Here is a 24,576-nt window from a genome sequence, read left to right as displayed (position 1 = left end):
TTCCCTCGCGGGGCGGGGGAAGAGGGAGGAGGAGGAGGAGGAGGTGAGGGCCGCGCGAGAGGCTTCCCCTCCGCCGCTCGGCAATAGGCGGCTGCTGGGAGGCGACGCAGTGCAGAGGTGCGGGCAGGTCGCTCCGGCCCGAGCGGCGGCGGCGGCTTCGCCTCAGCGCCGCCTCCTGTGCCCATCCGCGGCGGCCTCCTCGTGCGCGCGCGCGTGTGTGTGGGGGGGTCGCCGCTCCACCCCGCCCCGCCGCGCCCCACCCCCGGCCATGACCACGGCGGCGGCAGGAGCAGCGGCGGCGGCTGCGGCGGCGTTGCCTGCGGTGCCCCCGCCGCGCCGCCTCTCCCTCCTCTCCCCCGAGTGCTGCTGCTGCTGCCCCCGGCGGCTGCCGCCGGGCTCCAGGAAAGTAGCTTGATGAGTGTCCAAAGTAGCAGTGGAAGTTTGGAGGGGCCGCCATCTTGGTCCCGGCTCTCCACGTCCCCACCGAGCCTGCAGGGCTGCTTGGCGGCGGTGGCCGTGGCGGCCTCCGCGGCGGCAGCGGCGGCCTCCCTGCTCCACGACAACGCGCCGCCCGGGAAGCCGCCCAAGGAAGGTAAATGGCGGAGGAGAGGCCGAGGCGTGAGGGGGGAGGCGGTTGGGGGGGGGGAGGAGAGGCAGAGGCCCTCTCCTTTGCCTCCCCCTTCCTCGGGGAGGTGAGGGAAGATGACTGACTGAGGTGGGGGTGGGGGGAGGGGGGAAGGGAGGGGCGCGGCGGCGGTGTCAAGACGCGGCGCTTCGCGGCAGCTGCAGCCGCCCGCCGCCTCAGGCCAGTCCCAGGCTTCGCGGGGCCGAGGGCAAAGGGAAAGGAGGCGAAACATGTCTCCCCTTCCTGCCGTGCATCCGATTAGGGGAGGTCTAGACGGCGCCCCCCCTTCTTCCTCCCCCCAATAACACACTGGCATCTCAAAAGAGAGGGGGGGGGAATCAAGCACCTTCCTCCAGCCACAGCACCCCTATTTATTTGGGAACCCCCCCTATTTATTTGGGAACCCCCCCTCCCCAATAAATGTTTTAATTCCACCCTTTCCAATGGCTAGGGAATGGGGGTGCTGACGAATCCCTTCCCACCTCCATGGCAAACCCATCGTTTTAAAAACATTTTTTTTAAAAAAAGCTGTCTTCAGTCGATATCTTTTTTTTTTTTAATGGCGTTTTTTTATTTTTTGGGGGGGGTATTAAATAGATTTTTTTTTTGCATTCCTTTCCCCCCCCCCTCCCGTATTGATTGATTGATTTACCTATCTATTTAAAAAGTGGGGTGCTTTTCTTTTTTGGGAGGAAAGGATAAGGATGAACGTGGCTGTTGCTTAAAAGAAGAAGAAAAGGGTTGAGTCGTGTTTTTTTTTTTTTTTTGGCATCATGGAGGTGCAGGATGGTGGGAAAGAGACAAAGATCGAGGCACTTATTGCTACAAGAAAGACACTTTCTTCAGCCATTGGTTTAAGACCAAAGTGACGGAGACGCGTTAAAAGCCATCACGGAATGACTGCAACTTTCTCCTTTTCCTCCATCGCATCTTGGATGATATTTTTTTTCCTCCTCCCTTCCCTTCTCCTTCCCCCACCTCTCCTGTCTTAGAACGACAGTGAGAGAGCAGGGTGTTGTGGGTGTTTATGGAGAATATCTGTATGAAGGTTATGTGCAAACAAGTCCTTTATATTGTCCATTTTTTCCCTTGTTCCTTGCATTAAGCTATGTTGCCACAAGATGTAGCAATTATACAGTGTATGAAATGATTAGGGTTTTTCTCTCTCTCTTTTAAACTTAAAATTGTATTTAGTGAAGGATAGAGGGGGAACTTTCACACATCAACATACGGTATTCTGGTGGAATGAATGTTGCATATTCATGATTTTTGGGACGTGATGGCTCTTGGACGGTGGTGCTTATTTCAGTGTATTGAATGGGTCTCGTCTTTTGTTTGCGTTGTGACTTTAACCCCCCCCCCCGCTATCGCTAGGAGCCATAGAAACTTTAAAACTTATAAATGGTATTTTAAATATTTTTAGAAACTAGATGTCTTTATTCAGAGGAGTTGAAGTGTGAATATAGCTTTCCCTCAAACAGGCTTGCCGTTTTGACTGAGGGTTTTAAACTCCGGCGATGCATAATGGAAGTGGTGTGCCCTCTTCCTTCATTCCAGTAGTTGTCAGACTTGCATCACTCCTTGTCACTTTTGCACACGTTCCTAGATAGGAAGCTGACAATAGGAAGCTCAGAGATTGGTGTGAAGGCGCTGTAGAAAAATACCTGAAATGGTTGGATTTACTGCATATGTTAAGTGGCTAGCATTTTGTTCCTGCCTATTTCTTTGGAAACTGGAGCTCTTAAGGCGAAGATACAACAGTTGCATATCAGTTCAGACTTAACCATTATTGCATTGGAGCTTAATAAACTTAACATCAGCATTCTGTATTATGCTACATAATATTATTATCAGTGTCTTTTTATTTAGATAGTTTTACAGTGTCGTTTTAATTTTAAAAAATTCTTTTAATGTTGTTTCAAATGTGTAAATAGGAAAAAAATGCTCAGTTTCTATTTGCATTTTCTACTGTGCAGAGTTTATGTGGCAAGTAAGTCTCACTTTTAAATGATGACTTGCTCCATTTAATATTTATTCACCGTGCTGAGATATCAGTCTGTGGTTTTATAAACTCTCCTTGCAAGGCCATTGTCGAATGCCATGGTGTTGATACTCTTCAGGAAGAAAACATGTCGAGATTTAATTGTGTTTGGAGAGCTAGAAATATTATCCTAGTAATGTGGAAGGAATTTGCATGTCACATGTAATGCTTAATTCACCTCGTGTAATCTTCCGTGCTCTTCTATGTGTCTCCCTACGTATTGGTTTTTGATTTTCTGATTGAAAGAGGGATGCTTTCATTTAATAAGTTGTTCAGAACATAATTGTAAATCAGTATTAGGTAAATGCTTATATTCTGGAAACGGGCAGTGAGCATCCCCAATTTGCTTCTTTGACTTCTTAAACTGCTGGAAAAAAGTAGTTTTGACAAATAACATGATAGCAGTGGGCAAACACTTCAGGCCCTCATATGCGTTCTACGTATTGGTTTACTAAATCACTTTTGTCATCTGAAAGGGCTGGCTGCTCAATCTAGACATTTGTCATTTTCTTGGAGAGCACTTATGCTCAGTCTAGTTGTTTGGAAGATGCAACTCTGTGATAAGGGGCTCCATGTATTGCCCATAGGAAGAATAATTTCTTGACAATGAAAAGCCTCTAGGTAGAGTTGAAGACTACTTTGCAGGTGGAGCTGAATTTGAAGCCTTCGGACTTGAATGGAACAGACACACTGTTCATTGCACCATTGTTCAGCGTGAGAATATGTAGAACCCCAGCTCAAAATGGAGTCAACAACTGTGTGCTGAAGGCAGAACAACAAAATTTCAGGCAGTATAGACTCAAATTTTGGGGGTAAAATGAACAAACTTGATGCGTTTTCTTTTACAATGCAGCCAGTTTGATCATCAACATTTAAGTGTTGTTATTTTTAAGAGAACTGTATCCTGTCCTGCTGGAAACTACAAGACAGAATAAGGGCCATGTGTCCCTTCATGGGTGGTAGATATGTTTTTTGTGACATAATTTGCATTTAAATGTGGGCAAGTCAGTGAGCAAGCTTCAGTTAATTTGCACAAACTTGATTGGAAACATGTCCTTTATGTCCAGATAAAATATCTAGCTGTAGTTTGTGCTTGATGCAAGCAGGCAGTGTCTAGAGACATGTTTTACTATTTGTTTTCTGATTGATAAAACGTATTTAGTGCCCTGCGATAAGACTGACTGTAACTTGCTTTTTTTAAAGGTGAAATCTGCCTCATTTTTATGCTGCATATTGAAGTTGTTTTGTCTTTATTAAATAATTTGCATTTGTTCATTGTATTCATATTTGGATAATTATTGCAGGACTATTGCAGAGAAAGCTATTATATTACCAGTGCAGTCCTAAGCAGAGCTACACCCTGCTAAGTCCATTAAAATCAGTGGGCATGTAAGAGTGTAACTCTGCTAAGGATTGTAGTGTTTTTGTCAGTGAAATGACTACATTCCACTGCTAGTGTCTGTGTAGTGCAGCACTGAGATGTAACTGCTAAAGTTTATCATAGTACTTTAGTTTAAAAAACCTTTTTAGTTTGTTCTTCTCAGAGTGTTTTCTTTGACAGTGTAGAAGGCAAGCTATAAATATTTTAATAAACAAGGAACCCCGTGGCGCAGAGAAGTAAGCTGCAGTGCTGCAGTCCAAGCTCTGCTCACAACCTGAGTTCAATCTGGATGGAATTTGGTTTCAGGTAGCTGGCTCAAGGTTGACTCAGCCTCCCATCCTTCTGAGGTCGGTAAAATTAATACCCAGCTTGCAGGGGGTAAAGTGTAGACGATTGGGGTAGGCAAACCACCCAGTAAGCATAGTCTGCCTAGTAAATGTCATGATGTGATATCACCCCATGGGTCAGTAACGACCTGATGTTTGTATAGGGGACTGTGTGTGTGTGTAAAGTGCCTTCAAGTCGCAGCCGACTAAAACTTTCTGCTGCAGTACAAAGTATCTTAAACACTTGCTTGAGAACTGACACCATGTCTCAAACGTGATACCTTGAGTATCAAAACTTTCCAGTTCCTGCATTCAAAAGATTTTTGAGATGGTTAACAGGGTTTGGAGACCACAGCAGATACCTTGTCAAGAGAAGAGATGCAAACGTTTTGGAAATATTGAAGTGGTGGTAAAAACCTATTTTGTTTGTGTGTGCTTTTTGTGTGGAATTTTCTTGGTAACTGAAAGTATGTGCAAAAGTTTCTAATAGCTAAACTTTATCACATCATGTAGTATACATCAAATGCACTGTGTATAACTTGGCACCTAATTGGGACATTTATGAAATGTTGGAAGTATCAGTGCCTTGGTTTTTATTCAAACAGTAATTATGAAAGTACTTATTGTTAGATAAGGAGCAACCGGTTGTTGAATCCTGTGCATATCTTAGTTTGCCAGTTGGGGAAATAAAAAGAGTCAGAAGCAGAAACCATTAATAAAAGGCAGTTTAAAAAAAATGACCTGAAGTTAGAGAGAGAGAACGCTGTTCCTAACATCAGTGTTATTTATAAATAGCAGAAACAATACAAAAACCTGCAGCACCTGTTTACCTAGGTAGCTGTGGTAGGACTGAGCACATCACACACCATGACATGTCTTTCAAACTGCTTTCAACTCTGGAGGGGTAGGGAGTAGATTCATGTTTACCTCTCACTTAACAGGTATCAGAATTAAGGACTATAATTTGGATATTGTGTTAAACTTTATAACAACATCAAACTGTTCAGTAGCATATTTTCTCTACACATAGTAAGTGTTGTAGTAATTAGACAAAATTAGCTACACAAAGCCCATATCATGCCATTTAAAAAAATAAATAATGTATCCTTGATAGCACTACATTCTCAAGTTTTTGTCTAATTGAATTGGTTTTTGAAAGATCAATAGCTTCTGATCAAGAGCTATTAGTTTTGCTTCCGTACACTTAAACTAAAGCTTTGCACAAATTGAAACCATTGTGGCTATACTTTCATGTTTGTTGATTTGTTGTGTATATTTACCATCATACTCTAGTTTCCTTTGCGTGCTACGACAGATTGGGAAATTGAAAGCAAGCAAATGATTTGAGATATATGCATCTTTGTAGATTTATATACATCTGTATGGACATTGTCTAATGTTGTAAATTGTTACATAATTTTAATTAGAAAATTCTGAAGTAATAAATGGCAGCTAAAACAATATTTTAAAATCTTGACTTCAGAATTTCAATCATGAGTCTAAAAATATTTTCACAGGCTGTCACTTCACCTTTCCAGTGTTTCCAGCGTTTCTTTTGGGAAAAAGTTCATGGGATATAAAACCTGTTTTCTCACTTTCTCCCCAAAGATATTGTATTTTCTTTTTGTTTTGATGCTTGGACATTATATTTCTGGGCAGATTAAACCACTTTTCTAGCAGGCATTGCTTCTTGTCCCTCTATCCAGTTAATGTAATGTGCTTGGGTTAGGAAGGATTTGGTAGAGGAAGATAGGCCATTACTTATCTGGCCCTGTTTCCTGTTTGGAATAAAAATAAAATATTTTGATTCTTGCTAATAAATAATATATAACTACAACATATTTTTTAAATACAGAGGTGCTGATTGTAAAAAATATATATTTCAAATCCACTTTAAATAAGTAAATAAAATAAAACGCAAGTTAATTGAGGTGCTCACATGTATGCAATACTAGTATGGGATGATCTTGTATAGCTATGCTCAAATACTTCTTTGATTAAATGAGCATCAGGGGATATAGATAAAAATATGCAATTTAAAACCAAGGACCTTAATATCCTGAATTAATTGTGGTAGCTTTGGAGTAGAGAAATAAGAAAATGAGTTCTTCTGGAAGAATATTTTAGAAGGGCAAATTATTTAGTAGTTGGGTTGGATCTAAAATGTAATCCTATATTTTGGTTTTAATAAGTGAATTGTGTGTTAAGAGTCTTCAGGTTGCTTCCAACTTATGATGACAGTGCAAATTAATGGCATCCAAAACATCCCATTGTTAACAGCCTTGCTCAGGTCTTGCAAACAGAGTTGTGTCTTCCTTGATTAAATCAATCCATCTCATGTTGGGTTTTCCTCTTTTCCTGCTGCCTTCAGCTTTTCCTAGCATTGTTGTCTTTGCCAGCAACACTTGTCTTCTCATAAAGTGACCAAAGTATGATACCCTGAGATTAGTCATTTTGGCTTCTAGGGAGAGTTCAGGATTTTCTCTAGAATCCACTTAATTGTCTTTTTTGGCAGTCCACAGTATCTGTTAAACAAAGTAGTGCTTTATCTCTGATGATGGCTTATAAGTGTGCAGAGGGAGTCCATCAATTTAGTTCAGACTGATCTGAAAGCCCTGGGTTTTCCTATAGTACTTGAGAGAAAACATCAGCCTTTATACTGTTGACTACTGGGGAAGGCAATGGCAAACCACCCTGTAAACATAGTCTGCCTAGTAAACGTCATGATGTGACATCACGAGTCAGTACTGACCCGGTTCTTGCACAGGGGAGTACCTTTATTTTTTAAAAACACTTTATGTGAGGGTTTAAAAAGCTCCCTAATTCATACAAATGACTCCTATGCAGTAGTCTCTCTGTATACTGGAGCTGAAAAGTGTGCTGCCTTAAGTATTGGGGATGGGGGTACATGTATTACTCATTAGCTTAAACTTTTAATGATAACCTACTGTCCAAAGATAGATAATCTCAGCTTTTCTATAACCATGTTGTACAATTCCAGGTACATTATAAGCTTGTTACAGTATATGGTGTGGCCCTTGTAAGCAAGATCTACCATCTCTTCACAGGAAAGTAGTTATAAGATGCGCTCTATGTTGAGTGACTATTACATGATTGCAAAAGCATTAATTATTTCACTATATGTATGTAAATTGATGTTTAAAAGTTGTGAAAGAGAAAGTATAGGTTTTCTGTCAAAGCAGCCTTTTTCTGGCTGAACTTCTGCCAGTGTTGCTTGATTATTCAGTGCACTGATGTTGGCTGGTATTACAGGTAACCTGCATTTTTGGCTCATGATCATTTATTCATTTCCCCCATGGCACAAGTATAGGGAGAAACCTTATCTACCTTCTATATGATACATTTGTGCCTTGCAAAGTGATGAATTTGAACCTACTACTGTCATGTTATAGATACACATTGAAGGGATCAGAGAGATGAGTTAAATCTCAAGTTGAAATGTGCTTGATCAGTTGAAAGCCATTTTTCTGATATTGTATTTGAGTAGGATACAGCTCTACAGCTGTGCACTGGTTGTAAATACATCTCTTGTTACTTGATGTATGTTGGGAAAACTGCTTAGGATATGATTATATGGGAGTCATCCATTAAATAAATTAACATTTCCTTTGCAATTCTAGCAGTGTGTATGTATTCTGATTTAGCCATAGTGTTGCTCAGTTGTAGATACTTTTGTTGTTCCTGTTCCAGTGCAATATAAAATGGTTTGAAATTTGAACACGTAAAGTGGTACTACTTTGATACATCTTTAGCAAGTTTCTGTGTACAGGGTTTGAAATTTTGATACTATATAACCTAATGGCTCTTTAATTTTTACAAATGGCCATGTAAATATGTCATGTTATGAATGTCTGGCCTCTTAAACTTGCTTCAAATGAAGGGTTGCCATTTCAGCTGAGCTTGTTGCTTCCGTCTAACACAGTGTATCTTTGCAATATTATTTTAGAGGGGGTTACAACGCCACTGGGGACTATTGTACTGTTTTCTCCCAATCCTACAGTAATACAAAGTGGGACAAAACAGGATCCCATCAATTCACTTGCCTATTTTAAAACTGCAAGTATCTCTCCCAATGAGCAACCTGAATTTCCAGTAATCCTGTTTGTGGGATAAACTACCCTTTATTCCCTAGGGAGGAAAGAAGTGATTTTCCTTCTACAAGTTAGACTTTTGCATACAAACACCTGTAGCACCTTGCTGCTGCAGTCTCCACAAAAGCACAATAAGAACAACCACTGTACTTCCTTTCCCCATAGTTAAGGGATTGTCTTTCTTCTTTCCCACTGGGCTGCTGCAGGAGACAGCAAGAAGGTGTTGCTTGCATCTTCTGCTAAATCTTTAAACAAGGACAAATAATCTTTCACTTCAAGTTTTTGGCACATGCCAAAGGGAGGGATCAATGACTACCCCTAATAATTTCCATGTCAACGCCATTAATGTTAGTGGGCTTAGACTGGAGAAACTCTGCACAGGGATTTTACTGAAAATGTGAACTCCTGGGCAAAAGTATACTTGAAAAGTACAGGTTATTCCATGATGTTTCAGTTTATTGATCTCTCTCCCTCCACCAAGAGATTTCAGAAGGGTGTGACTGAGGTAGTTGTGTGGACTAGAAGAAATAGTGGTTAGGATATCCATTTTTTTATTTTATTCCTCTTAGGTGGTGTACACAAACTGCCATATCAAAGTCAATGAAATGGGGTGGATAAGATTCTAGCAGTTGACTACATCTGAATGCTTAAAAATCAAAGTGTATTTTTTTAAAATTACCTGGTTTAAAAGTCAATCTGAATAAAATACATTAAAGACTATCATTGCCATCTGTTAAAACCGAATATGACTGATTGTCAAACTATGAATTAAAGGCTGCCTTTTCTAGGTAAAATGGATCCATAGAGAAAAATTTGAATCCTCAGGTGAAGTATTGTAAATTGCAATGCCATGTATTTCTGGGCTTCCTATTGGACCCAGGGACTAGCAAATGATGCTAAGTGTTAGGATCTAGGATCTCACCAGAACTACCTGCTGAACTGTTATGCATTATCTTGTTTCCCACATTGTTCTGGTCTACAGTAGGGGACCTCTGGTCTAGCTGCTCTGAGCCTTGCCTTGGCAGAGAAAGGGTGGGATATAAATCTAATAAAATAAGCACACATAAAGGTAAAGGTAAAGGTCCCCTGTGCAAGCATCGGGTCATTCCTGACCCATGGGGTGACGTCACATCCCGACGTGTCCAAGGCAGACTTTGCTTGTGGGGTGGTTTGCCAGTGCCTTTCCCAGTCATCTTCCCTTTACCCCCAGCAAGCTGGGTACTCATTTTACCGACCTCGGAAGGATGGAAGGCTGAGTCAACCTTGAGCCGGCTACCTGAAACCAACTCCTGTTGGGATCGAACTCAGGTCGTGAGCAGAGCTTTTGACTGCAGTACTGCAGCTTAACACTCTGCGCCATGGGGCTCCTTAAGCACACATAGGAAATATATATTCTAATAGCGAAGTATGGTCCCATCTGAGGGTACTTAAATTGAGAGATTAGAGCAGTGAACGGAAAAGGATTTTCAGAAAAACCTTATATAAATAAATACATTGGGTGGTTAAGAAAAAACCCAAAATAATAAAAGGTGCATCTGTAACTTTAATAAACAGATGCCCTCTTGTGTGTCATTATTAAGACTCCCAACAACCAGTGCTTGAGCTGCAGAAACTTTATGGATTTTTAGTCCACACATCAATTATCAGTATTGTCAAACTGTATAGTCTCAGTTATGCATAGCGTCAGTTATGCAAAAAGGACTTTTATATGGACTCATTAATCTCTCGCTCTGAATTTTGATGTAGTTTGGCTCTTTAATTTGTCAAAGGTTGCTGGCCCCTGTCAGCATATAAGCTTGTTTCTGTTTATGCCTAACCTTATCATTTCTGTCATCATGTTTCTGTAAATATAAAAATATTTGAAGGTTTATACATTAGTGCTCAAAAAATTCTTGCCGATAGTACCTTGTTGCTGTAGCTTAAGTTGTTAGTAAAAGGGACACTGTAGAGGAAAAATCTTGCCAGAACACAATATATCTTAATATTTACAAGGCATATGTGACTGTCTTCCCATGAGCTAAAACTTGGCGCAGCCGTAGCAACGCTGCTGTTTTGGGTCCTATGGTAAAACTGTGATGGTGAAGGCTTGTTCTAATCTGAACTAACAGTGATGGAGTGTTAAGGTAAGAGATGGGTAGGAATTCCTCAAGGACAACATAATATGTGTTATAAAGTGAGCCACGGCTTTAAAAGCCGGGAATGAGTATAGGCTTCTGTGCTAAAATATAGACATTTTTTTCCCTCAGTAATACGTGAATGATGGCTTTGGATAGTGCGACCCAGGCTTGCAGACTAAAGGGCAGCTCGTATGTCTGAAAAGCTTGTAGTCTATGTTGCGATAAAATGTTTAGGAGGGAGAGGACTTCTGTTCTGAGGTTCTCGTGTATATTTTATTAAGAAAAAATCTGTAGAGATTCCAAAAGTTCTCCAAGTACATTTTCTCAGAGTGGAAGATTTGTAAACGTTAGGATAGATCCTAACTTTTCTTTAAAATCAAATCTCTGTACTTGGTGTTAATTTGCATGTAGGTTGCTGTTGACTTACACTAAAAACTCAAGATGTAATGTCAACATTTATATATTTTATTTAATCCAGCTCTTTGAAAACATGGTGAGTGAATAAATACAGTTAAACATACATGTACTCTTGTTTACCAGTGGAGAGCTACCATCTTGTTGTACCCCAGGCTACTAGGAATAAACCCCAAGGAATGGTGATTTTATAACCCTCGTAATACAATATGAGAAGTCTTCCTTTAGTACTGCTGAGTCATGTAGGTTGGCTTGTATCACTTGTTAATTGGATTGGATAGCCTCAAGCAATATATAACTACCCTGACTAAAATTGGTCACTACTTTTGAATTGCGCAAGTGTAAGTTCACATTAGAAATTCTTAGCACTTAACTGTACTCATGCTTCTATTCAATAACGTGTCTCATTGTAACTTTTTTGGGAATTCTGCATTCTCTAAGTTGAAAACTATTTTGTAGAATTATGGTCTCAAAAGGTCTTTGAATTAATTGAAGTTACACAAGTAACTTGGATATGTTGTATAGATATTTTGGTGGTGTAGATTGCTTACAGATTTTACCTAGTGGTATTATATCGATTGCATTTGAACCAAATGCAATTAGGTTGATAATTGGGGATCTGTTAACTAGGTGCACATACTAAGAATAAGTTTGTCATATATGGTGCCTATCTTGGGAAAACCACCACCATTCTGACCTGTTACTTCCATCTCCTAGAAAGAATTTTAGACATCTTTAAAAAAGGAATCTGGAAATTAAAATTGCTTAAATTACTCAGTACAAAGGACAGTGGAAATCATTGCAGTAGACTTGTAAGGGAGATGATTATCATGCCTCATTGCCATTTAAAATTTTAAACATATGTATGTGATTATATCGTGAATAAATAAATGCTTTGAATATATTCAGATGTACTGTGATTTGTGCTGCTTTGTGCGTGTGTGTGTGTTCAGTCATAAATATTAAAGTAAAAATGTTAAAGATAGTAAAATATAGACTTATTGGCCAAAGAGGTGTTGTTTAAAAGTAGCGGAAATGTGTGGTAGCTGAAGAAAGCTTACATTTGATTCTTTGTATAACCCATAACATGTTCCTTTTCAGTTCTGTGAAATAAATTACGCATAACTCAGAAGCTTGCTTATATCTATGCAGCAGCTGAAGATATTCTTATTATTTTTTTAAAAAAATATTGGTTTGGGTTGTTGTCAAGAAGAAATGTTTTGGATCCAGTCAGGATGACACATTTTGGATCCAGCCTGGGGCTAAAATGGCAACAATTATTTGTACTCCTTTTGTATTCACGTATACTTTGTGATGCTGCAACTACCACCTCTTGTGTGGGTTCACCTTTTTCACTGCACTTTGGGGAAAACAAACATTTTTTTTGTATTTAAGGTATGCCCACATACTGAAGAGATCAGTTCTTGCATGTTGGGATCTGTCCCATTGAAGATTATGACAGATTTGCACAAGTTGCTGCACAATTATTTGTTGTCATTGCCTTTCTGCATTTGAAGTGCTGAGGAGGCAATGAAGACAACACAATAGGATAATTCCAGTTCTGACTACTACTGTTTCATTCTTTTTAACCAATGAATGAAATAAGTGTGTGTGTACTTAGTAGGGTTGGTTTTAAACATTTGGTGCATTTTGAAACAGTAAAAACAAAATGGTGTCATAAAATACCATTGTGATGAGTCTTCTGATACCGTAAAACTGAATGAGTTTATATTGTGGGATAAGCTTTTTTTTGAGCTGGAGCCCTCTACATCAGATGCATGAATTCAGTTCACACAGAGAGTGAGTATTACCCAAAGCTACGAACAGCAGAATGGAAGAAGGAAGTTATTACGAGCAGCCAGGGGCCTGGTTCTCAGGACATGCCCCATTATGTTACATTAGAGAGCAAAAGTGAAAACAAGATCCAGGCAGGAGAATAAAATCATCGAAGTGTGTGTGCAGACCACTCCAACTGATAACCAATAAAGTAGAATGAATCTGAACTTTGTGCATTAATCTAAGAGGGGCAATTAGTTTTTGCAGTGAGCTAACCACTCCAGGTTCCCATTAACTCCAAATCTGATAGTACCATGTCTGCATTTGAAATCACACTCAGCTTCTTATTGCAGTCTGTCTCTTCTGATGAAGTACTGCAGTCTTTATTATGTCAACCACTGAATATCCAGGGAAGTTGAAATACTCCCTACTGCTTTCATGCTAGCATGTGACATAATACACCACATTGGAGGATGCTCAGGGGCATGATGATATGGCTGACATTGGGTCTTCTCATAGTGTCACTTAAATGGTAGTGGGGACATAGTTGGCACCAAGGATCATTGCATGGGCTTATCCCTGCATTGGAATTTCCAGTTGGTTGTCTATTGTTGCTGGCAAGTAAATGTTTCTGGTTGGGGGACTAGTTTATCCCTTCACTGCTTGTTAGAAGGAAGAATTGTCTTCCAGGAGAGGTTTTAGATCATGATGATATGCTGGAGAGGTTTGAGATGTGCCAACAAAGGGTGGTCTGTTGTTTGCTATGTTGGACCTGTCTCGTAGGAGGTGGTTCTTGGGTACCTGTCTGTTCTTGTCAGTCTGTCTTTTCCCTTTTCCAGATGGCTTCTGTAGTTTTGGGAATGCTTGGCATACTTCCTGCAGATACTTGGCCGTGCCAGAAGAACTAGGGAAGAGTGCTTATATCTCAGGGCTTGGGTGTAGAGGGTGGTTAGAGGGAAACGAGAAAAAGTACATGAGCCTGTGGGGTTGAGCAGTACTAAACGTGCACTGGACTATCATGAGAACAGCTTTTACCTCTGGCTTTTCAATGAAGAGCCCTGTGGTGCAGAGTGGTAAGCTGCAGTCCAAGCTCTGCTCACAACCTGAGTTCAATCCCGACGGAAGTCAGTTTCAGGTAGCCGGCTCAAGGTTGACTCAGCCTTCCATCCTTCCGAGGTCGGTAAAATGAGGACCCAGCTTGCTGCTGGGGATAAAGGGAAGATGACTGGGGAAGGCACTGGCAAGCCACCCTGTAAACAAAGTCTGCCTAGTAAACGTCGGGATGTGACGTCACCCCATGGGTCAGGAATGACCCGGTGCTTGCACAGGGGATCTTTACCTTTTTTTTTCATTTCTGGAACTGAACCATACCTTGAAAGCTTTTCACATAAAAGAGTGAGTGCTGTATTTTCTTTGCTATCTATGTTTCAGAGTTGAATTGGCCCAGAATTCATTGGAAGCTCATGCATGGAGTATGGCATTTAAAGTAAAGTAAAAAATCTCCAATGCAAGGAAAGGGATTTTGAATCTCATTGACAAAGATCTTATATGGGGCCGTGGAAGGTGATTGTTAAGAATAGACTCCAATGGCTAGGATCTGATGATGAAGATGCAGACACCATGAAACAAAGCTCTCAATACTGAATTTGGATAGAACAAGTACCTTATTGAGGGCACGGCGTGTATGTTCAACAGTGTTCTTTGTAGTTCAATAATGCCTCATTATAAAGGAGAATTCACACACTCTTGGTTCAGTTCTTTTCCCTCGGTTATACTGGAAGGTCGATTTGCAGGTGCAGAATATCCAAACAGAGTTTGAAAAATGTGGATCTGGTCAGTTTGAGTCCTTAGAATATATTTCATTGGAGTGCGACATTTGGTCTGACCTGAGAGAAAGGTATTTGTCCTCCCTCTTAATAGGTTATGTGAATGTATCTCAGAGAAATGTCCGGGTTTCCTTATAGCTGAGGTTTGGAAAAGCACTTTAGAAGTTGCTAAATATTTGGTTGCTGTGATTGCCTGTAAGAGGGTTGGATTTTGATCAGTTCAGGACCTTTGAGTCGGAAGAAAAGACGTACACTACCTATGTAGTATATAATTGACCTGAGTGGCCACATAATTGCTCTGCTATCTAAGTAATTTTGTAGGAGTTCTTATTTGGGGGACTAGATCTGAATAAAAGTCCAGACCCCAAAGAGGAATTTTTTCTCATTTTCAGGAGGCCTTTGCCTCTTCAGGCTGTTTGATATGGTAGAGAATTCTGCTATGGTGAGCTCATTGGCAAAGATTCAGTTAAAATGTTTTCAACAGATGTTACAGTAAGGAAATTCTTTTGTTTAATTACATATATGGTGTTGTCAGGCTTGCTTTTTTTGTACCCTGCTTATTTTTGCATGTTATTGTAATACTTGGACAGTTATGGATGCCAGTCAGCGTTTCTCCCAGGAATGCTCTCTAGCGATTTTGTTCTGTACCATTATCAGTGGTATCCCCCTTTAACGGTGTTTAGTACAACATTCTAATGGCATTAATTTGATTTTCTTGACCATGTTCTAAGATGCTATATGAATGTTAAGAAATGCAGGGCTTTTAGTTTTTAGTAACGGGTTTTCCATACGCATGACTTATTCATGCTTTTCTTTGCAGTTGATTTGCTAGCATCGGAATTGTGTCGAACATGGGGGTTCTGCATGTATTCCATCCCTCTGCATTTTTTCAGTTGCCTTATTAATTTATTTTCTTGCAGTCGGGCTTTAAAAATTAGCATTTTTGAATGAGGGTGCTGTTGTCATTGGTGGCATTTTCTTTTTGTTGTGCATGCACTGTATTGATATACCACTAGAAGGAGGGACTAGGCATGCTTATGCATGACCGTCACCATATTTTCCAAGTGGAAAAATCCCTCCACTCAAAGGTTCACCCTAATATTTAAACTTTGTGGCTGCAAACTGGTTTTTAAAAAGTTTTCCTTTTAACAAATGGCAGGCAAATGGAGAGGAGTCGATTGCTCACCCATCTAGACAGTTGGTGCCAAGAGGCTGGTATTAATGTTTAGTCATGTAGTGAGGATTAGTAGTCTCTAGTGGGGCAAGAATTAGGAAGCAGATCAGTGGGGGCCGCTCTGCAACAGTCCCCACCAGAATTGAAAATGATAACAAATACCCCCCCAAACACATAAAAAACCAGATTCCCACAAAAATAAAAATACTAAGGGGGGCACTGGATATTAAGGCACATTCATTCATCACAGCAATATATTCTTATCAAGGAGTGTTTTTTTTCTTAAGTCAAAGACTTGCCTATGCAAGGTGGGAAAAAATTGCTCCTTCCATGGGGGGAACGGGGGAAGAAGGAGAGTTGGTTTTTATATGCCGACTTTCTCTACCACTCAAAGGAGACTCATACCAGCTCACCTTCCCTTCCGCTCCCTACAACAGACACCCTGTGAGGTAGATGAGGCTGAGAGAGCTGTGACTAGCCCAAGGTCACCCAGCTGGCTTCATGTGTAGGAGTGGGGAAACAAATCCAGTTCACCAGATTAGCCTCCACCACTCATGTGGAGGAGTGGGGAATCAAACCCGGTTCTCCAGATCAGAGTCCACTGCTCTAAACCACCGCTCTTAACCACTACACCACGCTGGCTGGGTGGAGGGTCGGGGGCATATAAAGAGAGCCAAGCACAAAGGCAAAGACTGAATGAAGGCAGAATGGCCAGAAAGAGCAATGAGCGATCCTGTGCCTTCTAAACATGCAAGGAAGCAAATGGCCACAGCAAACAAAAAAAATTCTTTCAGTGCAGGAAAAGAGAAAGGTACCAATTGCTGCAAGCACACGGAAAGAGAAATTATCACTCCTATGCCTTCTTATAGTGAAATAGAGATAAATCGCTATCATGAGGTTTCGCCTCATTACTGAGGCAGAGAAAAGAGAGCATGCGGTGGGATTGTCTCATAGTCACAATCCACTTAGTGGAAGGTGAGTGGGAAATGGGAGGAGCCAACAAAAGTACTGGAAACATTTTGCACATCAATGCAACTCAAATTCAGTTGCTAGGAAAAGATTAGGGTGAAAGTGGTCTCAAAAGAACCGAAAAAATGTATGGCAGAAATGGCTCCAGAAGAACATATGGAAGACGGGGAATAAACTGAAGTAGTAAGGAGCCAGAACCGATGTAGTAACGCCATGTGGAAAACCCCATAAGGGCCAGAAAATGAAACTTATGCAATCCGTGCAATTCTTCAGCTGAGACCAAATGAACTCATACCAATACTTATGAAGGAAACATAGATAAGGGTAACTTCCATACGTATGCAAATTGGGGAGAGAAATTTTGTTGGGCCCTAAAAATCAGATAGCCTACAATAGTTAAATACTATTTTGTTCCAGCAAAGATTAACTCAGCCTCTTGTCTGTTACGCTCCTACTTCAGGGTCACCTCCCCCCACCCCCGGATCTATACTATTCCTTCATCAAAAGGTTTACAGAAAAGTATTCTAAAGACTTACCGGGGTATGTAGAATGAAACTAGAATTATGTATTATGACAACATTACAAAGTTACATAAGCTGATACATATGCAGAGAAAAATCTAGGCGTCTAAAACTTGAGTTTGCAAAGTGGGGACCATCAGCAAACAAATTTGGAATCTCTCAGCCGGCAGATTTATATTTGGTGGTGTTGCAACTTCTGTTTGTTTCGTTGTTTCAAGCATATTAAAGGTGAGGAAGGATTAAATAAATGTGCTTTAAAAGTTGCAGTGGATTGGTTGGAATTAGAACTTGTTAAACTGGCCCTTCCATTATTTCTCCCATTCAGACCTTCGTAATATTTCCTGCAAAACTTAAAATTAAATTAGGATAACAGAGCATCTCAGGATAAGGAAATATATATACTTCTAGTAGAGATAAGAACTATAGGTCTGTTCCATGGTATAATAGCAGAGGCAAAGAGTATGCTGCTCCCTTAACTAGAGAAAAATCTGTGATATTTTTATGGTTTGTTGCAGATCACCAAGCTTTAAACCAGCTTTGCAAATAAGTCTGCAAAACTTGGAGGGAACTGTATTTTGGGTTTAATATATGTGCCAGCGTTTTCATAGCTGTCAAAACCACAAGCTGCTGACATAGTTTCTGACCTAGGCTTTGAACTGCGGTTTGGTGATAAATGTGGTTAGCACAAATATTGATGCATATGTAATGATAACTGTTGCACAAATTGAGAAGGAATAGTGATAGACACACCCAGTTTGTTGTTTTTTAGAAAAACATTGTTTGGCAAGTGGGTGGTATTACTTTTATATTAAGGAGAGAGATTGCAAAAGAGGCCTTGATGAACTTCATATTTAAAAGACGCTGAACTATGTCAGAAATGTACTCCAGGCTGCTTATCTAGAGATAAGCATTTATCTCTAGATAAATGCCATCTGAGAGGTAGGGAAAAGCAAAAGTTTAAAAGTTTTAGCAAGTGAAATAAACTATATTGTGTGTGTGAAGTGCCGTCAAGCCGCAGCTGACTTATGGCGACCCCTTTTGGGGTTTTCATTGCAAGAGACTAACAGAGGTGGTTTGCCAGTGCCTTCCTTTGCACAGCAACCCTGGTATTCCTTGGTGGTCTCCCATCCAAATACTAACCAGGGCTGACCCTGATTAGTTTCTGAGATCTGACGAGATCAGGCTAGCCTGGGCCATCCAGGTCATGGCAATAAACTATATGAGGATAGAAATAGTCTCATAGTTACAGTAGGATTACCAGCATATTTGCATATTAAGTTAAACTTTATAACATTGAGAAGTATGTCCTTTACTGTGTAATCCTTAACTGAGTTACATTCTTTTAGGTGTATTGAAGTCGGTGGGATTGACTTAGAATGGCACTATTAATATATTATAATCATATACGTTATAATATACTAATGTGTGGTGTAGTGGTTAGAGTGTTGGACTAGTATCTGCAAGACCTTGGGTTTGAATTTGCACTTTGCCATGAAAACTTACTTGGTGACCTCGGGTTCTATCAGGGCTGTCGTTTAGATATAAACAAAATTTCAACAAAACAAAATCGCAACGTATTTTCAATAATGTGAATACAATTGTCTAATGTAGTAGATTGAAAATTTGTATGTAAGACATACTACTCACATTGAATGAGTAAAGCCTTTCCTTTGAAAAGTTTAATCCATTACAAAAGAGAGAATGGGGGTTACCGCACTTTGTATTCCCAGCGATGTATTAAGAGTTTGAAAATGTTATAAAAAACATCGCTTTAAAAGGGTTTTTGGATACAATGGCTAATAAATTGTTGGAAGACATCTTCACAGCTAAAGTGGCCAAACAAAGTGCGAACAGTATTTTTTATAACGTTTTAAAACTCTTAATACATCGGTGGCAATACATAGAAAGTGTGAACAGTATTTTTTATAACATTTTCAAACTCTTAATACATCTCTGGGAATACAAGTGCGGTAACCCCCAATATTTCATAGGAGTTTTTTCCAGCACTCCCCAATTTTCCCATTGAAAACGTCAAGGGAAATTAGAGGGTGGGGAGTTGTTCCAGATTTGTCTGGGATTTTCATACACAGACACATTTCAAATTAAGGGGCCATGGCTCAGTGGTAGAGAAACTCCTTGGCATGTAGAAGGTCCCATGTTCAACCCCTGGCATCTCCAACTAAAAAGATTGGCAGTAGGTGATGTGAAAGACCTCTGCTGAAATCCTGGAGAGCCTGAGAAGACAGTACTGACATTGATGAATTGATGGTCTAATTCAGTATAAGGCAGTTTCCTGTGCTCACATGTTCAGCAAAATTTTGTCATTATGTTGTTAATTGATTGCATAAGAATTTCATATTCATAATATTACTCCTCTGTGCTGGCCCAGTAACACACTGGAAAAACACAATGTTGGAGAAGCTTGTTCACATGAGCTTTTCTGTGTCTTTCTGCAAAAGTGCTTGAACTTCAAACAGAGAATGAATTTCTGAATGAACATTTTACATTCATTCTTATCAGTGCTCAAGGCAGATACACTATGGTATAGTTTAACATCTTTCCTGAAAGTGGATAAAGATGTTGAGCTTTCATTCAGACTTGGAATTGTCACATGGTACCTCAAACATACATACCAGTTTTCATGCTGACAGCTGTCTCCAAGGGAGATATTGAACCCAATGATTTGACTTTGCTTGCCCAATAATGGGGCACAGCCCATAGAAAATACATCATGATTAAATCGTTCTTAGTGGTAAACAAGTTCTAATAATTCTTCACTCTGGTTATTCCCTTTAAGTAGCTATGGAGGGAACCCTTTGGCTTTCTGTTTTATGGCAAAGTTGATAGAAGTAATCATAACCCAGTTTAATAAATGTGAGGCACTCTGCTGGGGGTGGGGTGAGGGTGAAAAACAGGGGAAAATATAATCAAGAATACTTTCACCCAGGAAGACTCATAAATCCTTTTAGTGGATGATCTTCTAGCGGACAGTATGGTATTAGTCACCAATGGATTGTAGCCGAACTCTAAAAACCTGTGCCTTTCAATAGCCGTACAGCCATTCACAACCAGTCTGGGTCCAGGTGCAGTAGAGGGCCCTGGTGAACCATGTCTGGATGCGCCAGGGAGCCCATGTTGACAGCTCCATCAGCAATGGAAACCAAAGTCTGCGTGGCCAATCCAGAGCCACAAAGATGACAATCTTCTTGGAATGGTTAGGAGTGGAGGAAAGACATATAGAAGCCCCCGAGGCCACGGAGCCAATAGGGCATCCACCTCTTCCGCTCTCAGGTAATGGAACCTTGAGAAAACCTGTGGTAGAAGGTGATTGCTGGATGAAGCTAATCCCAAATCTGTTCACAATTTGTTGGAATATCTCCTCTTTTAGTGACCACTCGTTGTGGTTGATGGCTTACTGGTTTAACCAGTCTGCTTGGATGTTGAGGGAGCCCTGAATGTGTTCCACCTGGATTGATATCAGATGGGACTCCGCCCATGTCAGAATGGCTTTGGCTTCTCAGTGAAGCAAGGATGACCTTGACCCTCCTTGCTTTTTCATGTGGGCTTTTGCCAAGTTGTTGTGAGTTCTGATGACATGGCATCTCTCGATCAGATGTTGGAACACTTGTAGTGTCTTCTTAATGGCCCTGAGTTCTAGAAGGTTTACGCTTTGGGCCCTTTCTCTCTGAGACCATAGGCTCTAGGCTGGTAGATCTATTAGGGCTGCTCCCCATCCTGTCAGACTGGTTTCCATGAACATCTGGACTGGTGGATCGTGGATGTACTTTTGTCCTTTGCCTAGGTTGGAGTATTTGGTCCACCAAGTCATTCTGCTTGATTGTTAAAGGAAGAAATAGATGTATTTCCCTTTTTGTCAGGATGTCCTGTTGATAAGGACGCAGAACCCATTGTAGTGGCCTTGTGTAGAAGCGGGCCTAAGGCACCGAGCCAATGCAAGAAATCATGAGGCCCTGAAGGTGGGCCAAAGACATCAGACCTACCAATTGTAATCTGATGGTCTTTCAAGCCAGTTTAGATGTCTTGTTGATCTTTTCTTCCAGGAGGAACAGTTTGTTGACCTTGGTGTTGATGATAACTCCCACATGTTGCAATCTCTGGGCTGGAGACAGATTGCCTTTGTCCCTGTTTAGGATGTATCCATGATCTTCTAGGATTTGGATTGTCTTTGGATGTGGTCGAGAGCTAGAGATCTGGTTGGGGTGCAAATGAAGGTGTCTAGATACGGATAGATCTGTATCCCTTTTTTTGCATGCTAGGGCCACTAGAGTTATCAAGACATTAGAAAACACCCTGGGTCCCGATGTGAGGCCAAATGGCAGGGCTTTGAACTGAGAATGTTAGTGATAGGCGAACCAAAGGAATCTGCAATGAGAATTGTGTATCGGGATGTAAAGATTGAAGTCGTGAACATCCCTGGACATAGGGCCTCGGTAATGGAGCACAGAGTCTCCATTCTGAAATGTTTTTGAATCACGAACCTGTTCACGAACTTAAGGTCCAGTATGGCTCTCCAATCTCCATTTTTCTTTGGAACAGTTAAGAAAATGGAATAAACTCCATTGGTGGGAATAAGGTTCAATGGCTTGTTATCTGTGGGAGTTGTTGGATTGCTTGCACAGTCCTTGTGTGTTTTCCATTCTGAGGGATCTGGGAGGAAGGACAAAATGGTCCGGAGGAAGACTGGAAAATTCTATTAGGTACTCTGCCAGGATGAGCTGTGGTACCCAGAGGTCGGATTGTGACTTCATCCAGCAGTCGATAAAAAACTGTAGTCTTCCCCTTACCTCTAATCTCCCTCACTGCTTTCCCTATTTTAAGGTTTTCTTGTTCCTGTCGGGAGAGTAGTTCTGGAACTGTGACGGTTGGTTGAAGAGAGATCCCTTGCAAAATGAGCCCCTGTTGGTTTGTCACTGACTCTGACTGACTGGTTTGTCACTGACTCTGACTAATCTGGCTCATGGCAAGGTATGATAGGACCTTGTCGGCTTGAGTATTTGCTCCAGAGAGCTACTTCTCTGCTGCTCTCCATATGTGAGGGAGGAAGCAAACTGAGTAATGGGAGATTCCTACCTGGGAGACAGGAAGTGGAAAGCTTGTTCCTGCCTCCCTAAACAGCCAGTGGGAATCACCCATTAATCAAGATGCCCTCCGCCTCAGAGCGAGAACTGTTCTTCCAATGACCATATATACTGGATAGATTAGCAAAGATTTTTGGAGAATTTACCCGTTATTGGAAATTTGGTCAAAAGGGAAGGGACACTATTTCACATATGGTGGGAATGTGCCTTGGTGAGGAAATTCTATAGTACACAGAGACATTAAAGAAATGATAAATCAGAAATTTGAACGTTCTCCCCAGGGTGGATACACTCAATGATTTTTTAAAAAAACATTTTAAAAAAAGTATTGTCGAAGGCTTTCACGGTCAGAGTTCATTGGTTCTTGTAGGTTATCCGGGCTGTGTTACCATGGTCTTGATATTTTCTTTCCTGATGTTTCGCCAGCAGCTGTGGCAGGCATCTTCAGAGGAGTAACACTGAAGGACAGTGTTTACTCCTCTGAAGATGCCTGCCACAGCTGCGGGCGAAACGTCAGGAAAGAAAATACCAAGACCACGGTTACACAGCCTGGATAACCTACAAGAACCAATTAAAAAAAAAGATTTTTAAATTTATACCAGATTTTAAAATTTAAATTGAATTTTTTAAAATAAAATGTTTTTGAGGAATAATCTATCTAAAGATAGTTCAAGTAGTTTTCTATTTAAGATACATTATAGTCCAAAGGTTATTCATCATGAAATAAGGATTAGTTTTTAATTATGTAGCATGAGGCTGTATATTCATACAATGTTTGATTTTTTTGGATAAATTCAATTAATCCATTCACAATGTCATGCTCTTCCAGAGGTTTCTATAAAATTACTTTTTCCAGTTTTTCTATTATTTTTAAGGAAATAATTTTAAAATATTATAAAAGCTTGATGATGAATTTAATAATTACCGCAGCAAGAATGACAGTAGTGCAGATATGAAGATAAGTTATACCTGGGAGAAAGGAATGATTACAAAAAATATGGCAAGTAATGTTATTGTGTAACATCACAACTTACAAATAGACATGGGAAAGGACGAAATGGTTGCAAATTAATTTTAACAAGATCATTTAATCATTCAAATAAACATAACATTGGAAGAAGTTAAAGAAGCAGTACTGGATAGATAAATAATATAGGATATGGAAAATTGTGTGTGTGTAAAGTGCCATCAAGTCGCAGCCGACTTATGGCGACCCCTTTTTGGGGTTTTCATGGCAATAGACTAACAGAGGTGGTTTTCCAGTGCCTTCCTCTGCACAGCAGCCCTGGTATTCCTTGGTGATCTCCCATCCAAATACTAACCAGGGCTGACCCGACTTAGCTTCTGAGATCTGACAAGATCAGTCTAGCCTGGGCCATCCAGGTCAGGGCATGGAAAATTGTATGTACTTTTAAATACTGTAGGTTATTTTACATATTGACTATGTATTTACATCTAAACTATTTACATAGATGGATTGACTCAATAAAGGAAGTCACAGCCTTCAATTTGCAAGATCTGAGCAAGGCTGTCAAAGATAGGACATTTTGGAGGACTTTCATTCATAGGGTCGCCATGAGTCGGAAGCAACTTGACGGCACTTAACACACACACACACACACATGTATTTACAGTTTTGTAACAAGAATAACTAGCTAGATGCGCAGTACTACCCTCCCCCCTAACTAAAGGTAAATACCATAAGATTCCATTCGAGGCGAGGATTTGTCCATGTGAACTTGGAAGAAGTTGAGACTAGGCAGCACATTTTATTTCAATCAGTTTTGACTTGTTATTATATCCCCATTAGTAGTTAGTTTACCTGGCCATTCTAATAAATATAGACTTGAAAAATTATTGACAGACAAAACCCCTCTATTTACAAGACAGGTTGCTAAATACTGTGTTGCGGCGATTAAAGCTTGAAGTAGGATAAAAACTAAAGACGTAGATAATGACGAGCTTGGTCTACTGTAGCCTAATAGCAGATGATCCTGATGACTGTTTTATGTGTAAGAAAGAATTTATAGTTAAACCACCATGCTGTGATCTGCTCTATTTGATATGTTTTTATATTTATTTTATGATATTATGTTGTGTGTTGGTTATTATATACAGTATGTATTTATTGGTCTTTGACCGCAAATAAATTCATTCAGTACGTAGCTTTGGTCTTCCATTTTATAGGGGCTGTA

The 24,576-nt window shown here is 40.4% G+C and overlaps 1 protein-coding gene across 1 annotated transcript in view; it reads left to right on the top strand.

Moving 5' to 3' along the window:
- The first annotated feature begins 353 nt into the window (after nucleotides 1–353).
- The window catches only part of TLK1 (tousled like kinase 1), a 72,150-nt gene continuing 47,927 nt past the window's right edge, over nucleotides 354–24,576 (top strand). Inside the window, exon 1 of the mRNA XM_056861379.1 lies at nucleotides 354–592. Coding sequence (XP_056717357.1) covers nucleotides 415–592 — 178 coding nt within the window. The 5' untranslated portion in view covers nucleotides 354–414. The remainder of the gene's footprint in view (nucleotides 593–24,576) is intronic.

This window comes from Euleptes europaea, chromosome 15, assembly GCF_029931775.1.
Source record: "Euleptes europaea isolate rEulEur1 chromosome 15, rEulEur1.hap1, whole genome shotgun sequence".
In the NCBI taxonomy this organism is placed as follows: domain Eukaryota; kingdom Metazoa; phylum Chordata; class Lepidosauria; order Squamata; family Sphaerodactylidae; genus Euleptes; species Euleptes europaea.
Note: the sequence above shows the minus strand (reverse complement) of the source record. Positions and strands in the feature narration are given on the sequence as shown.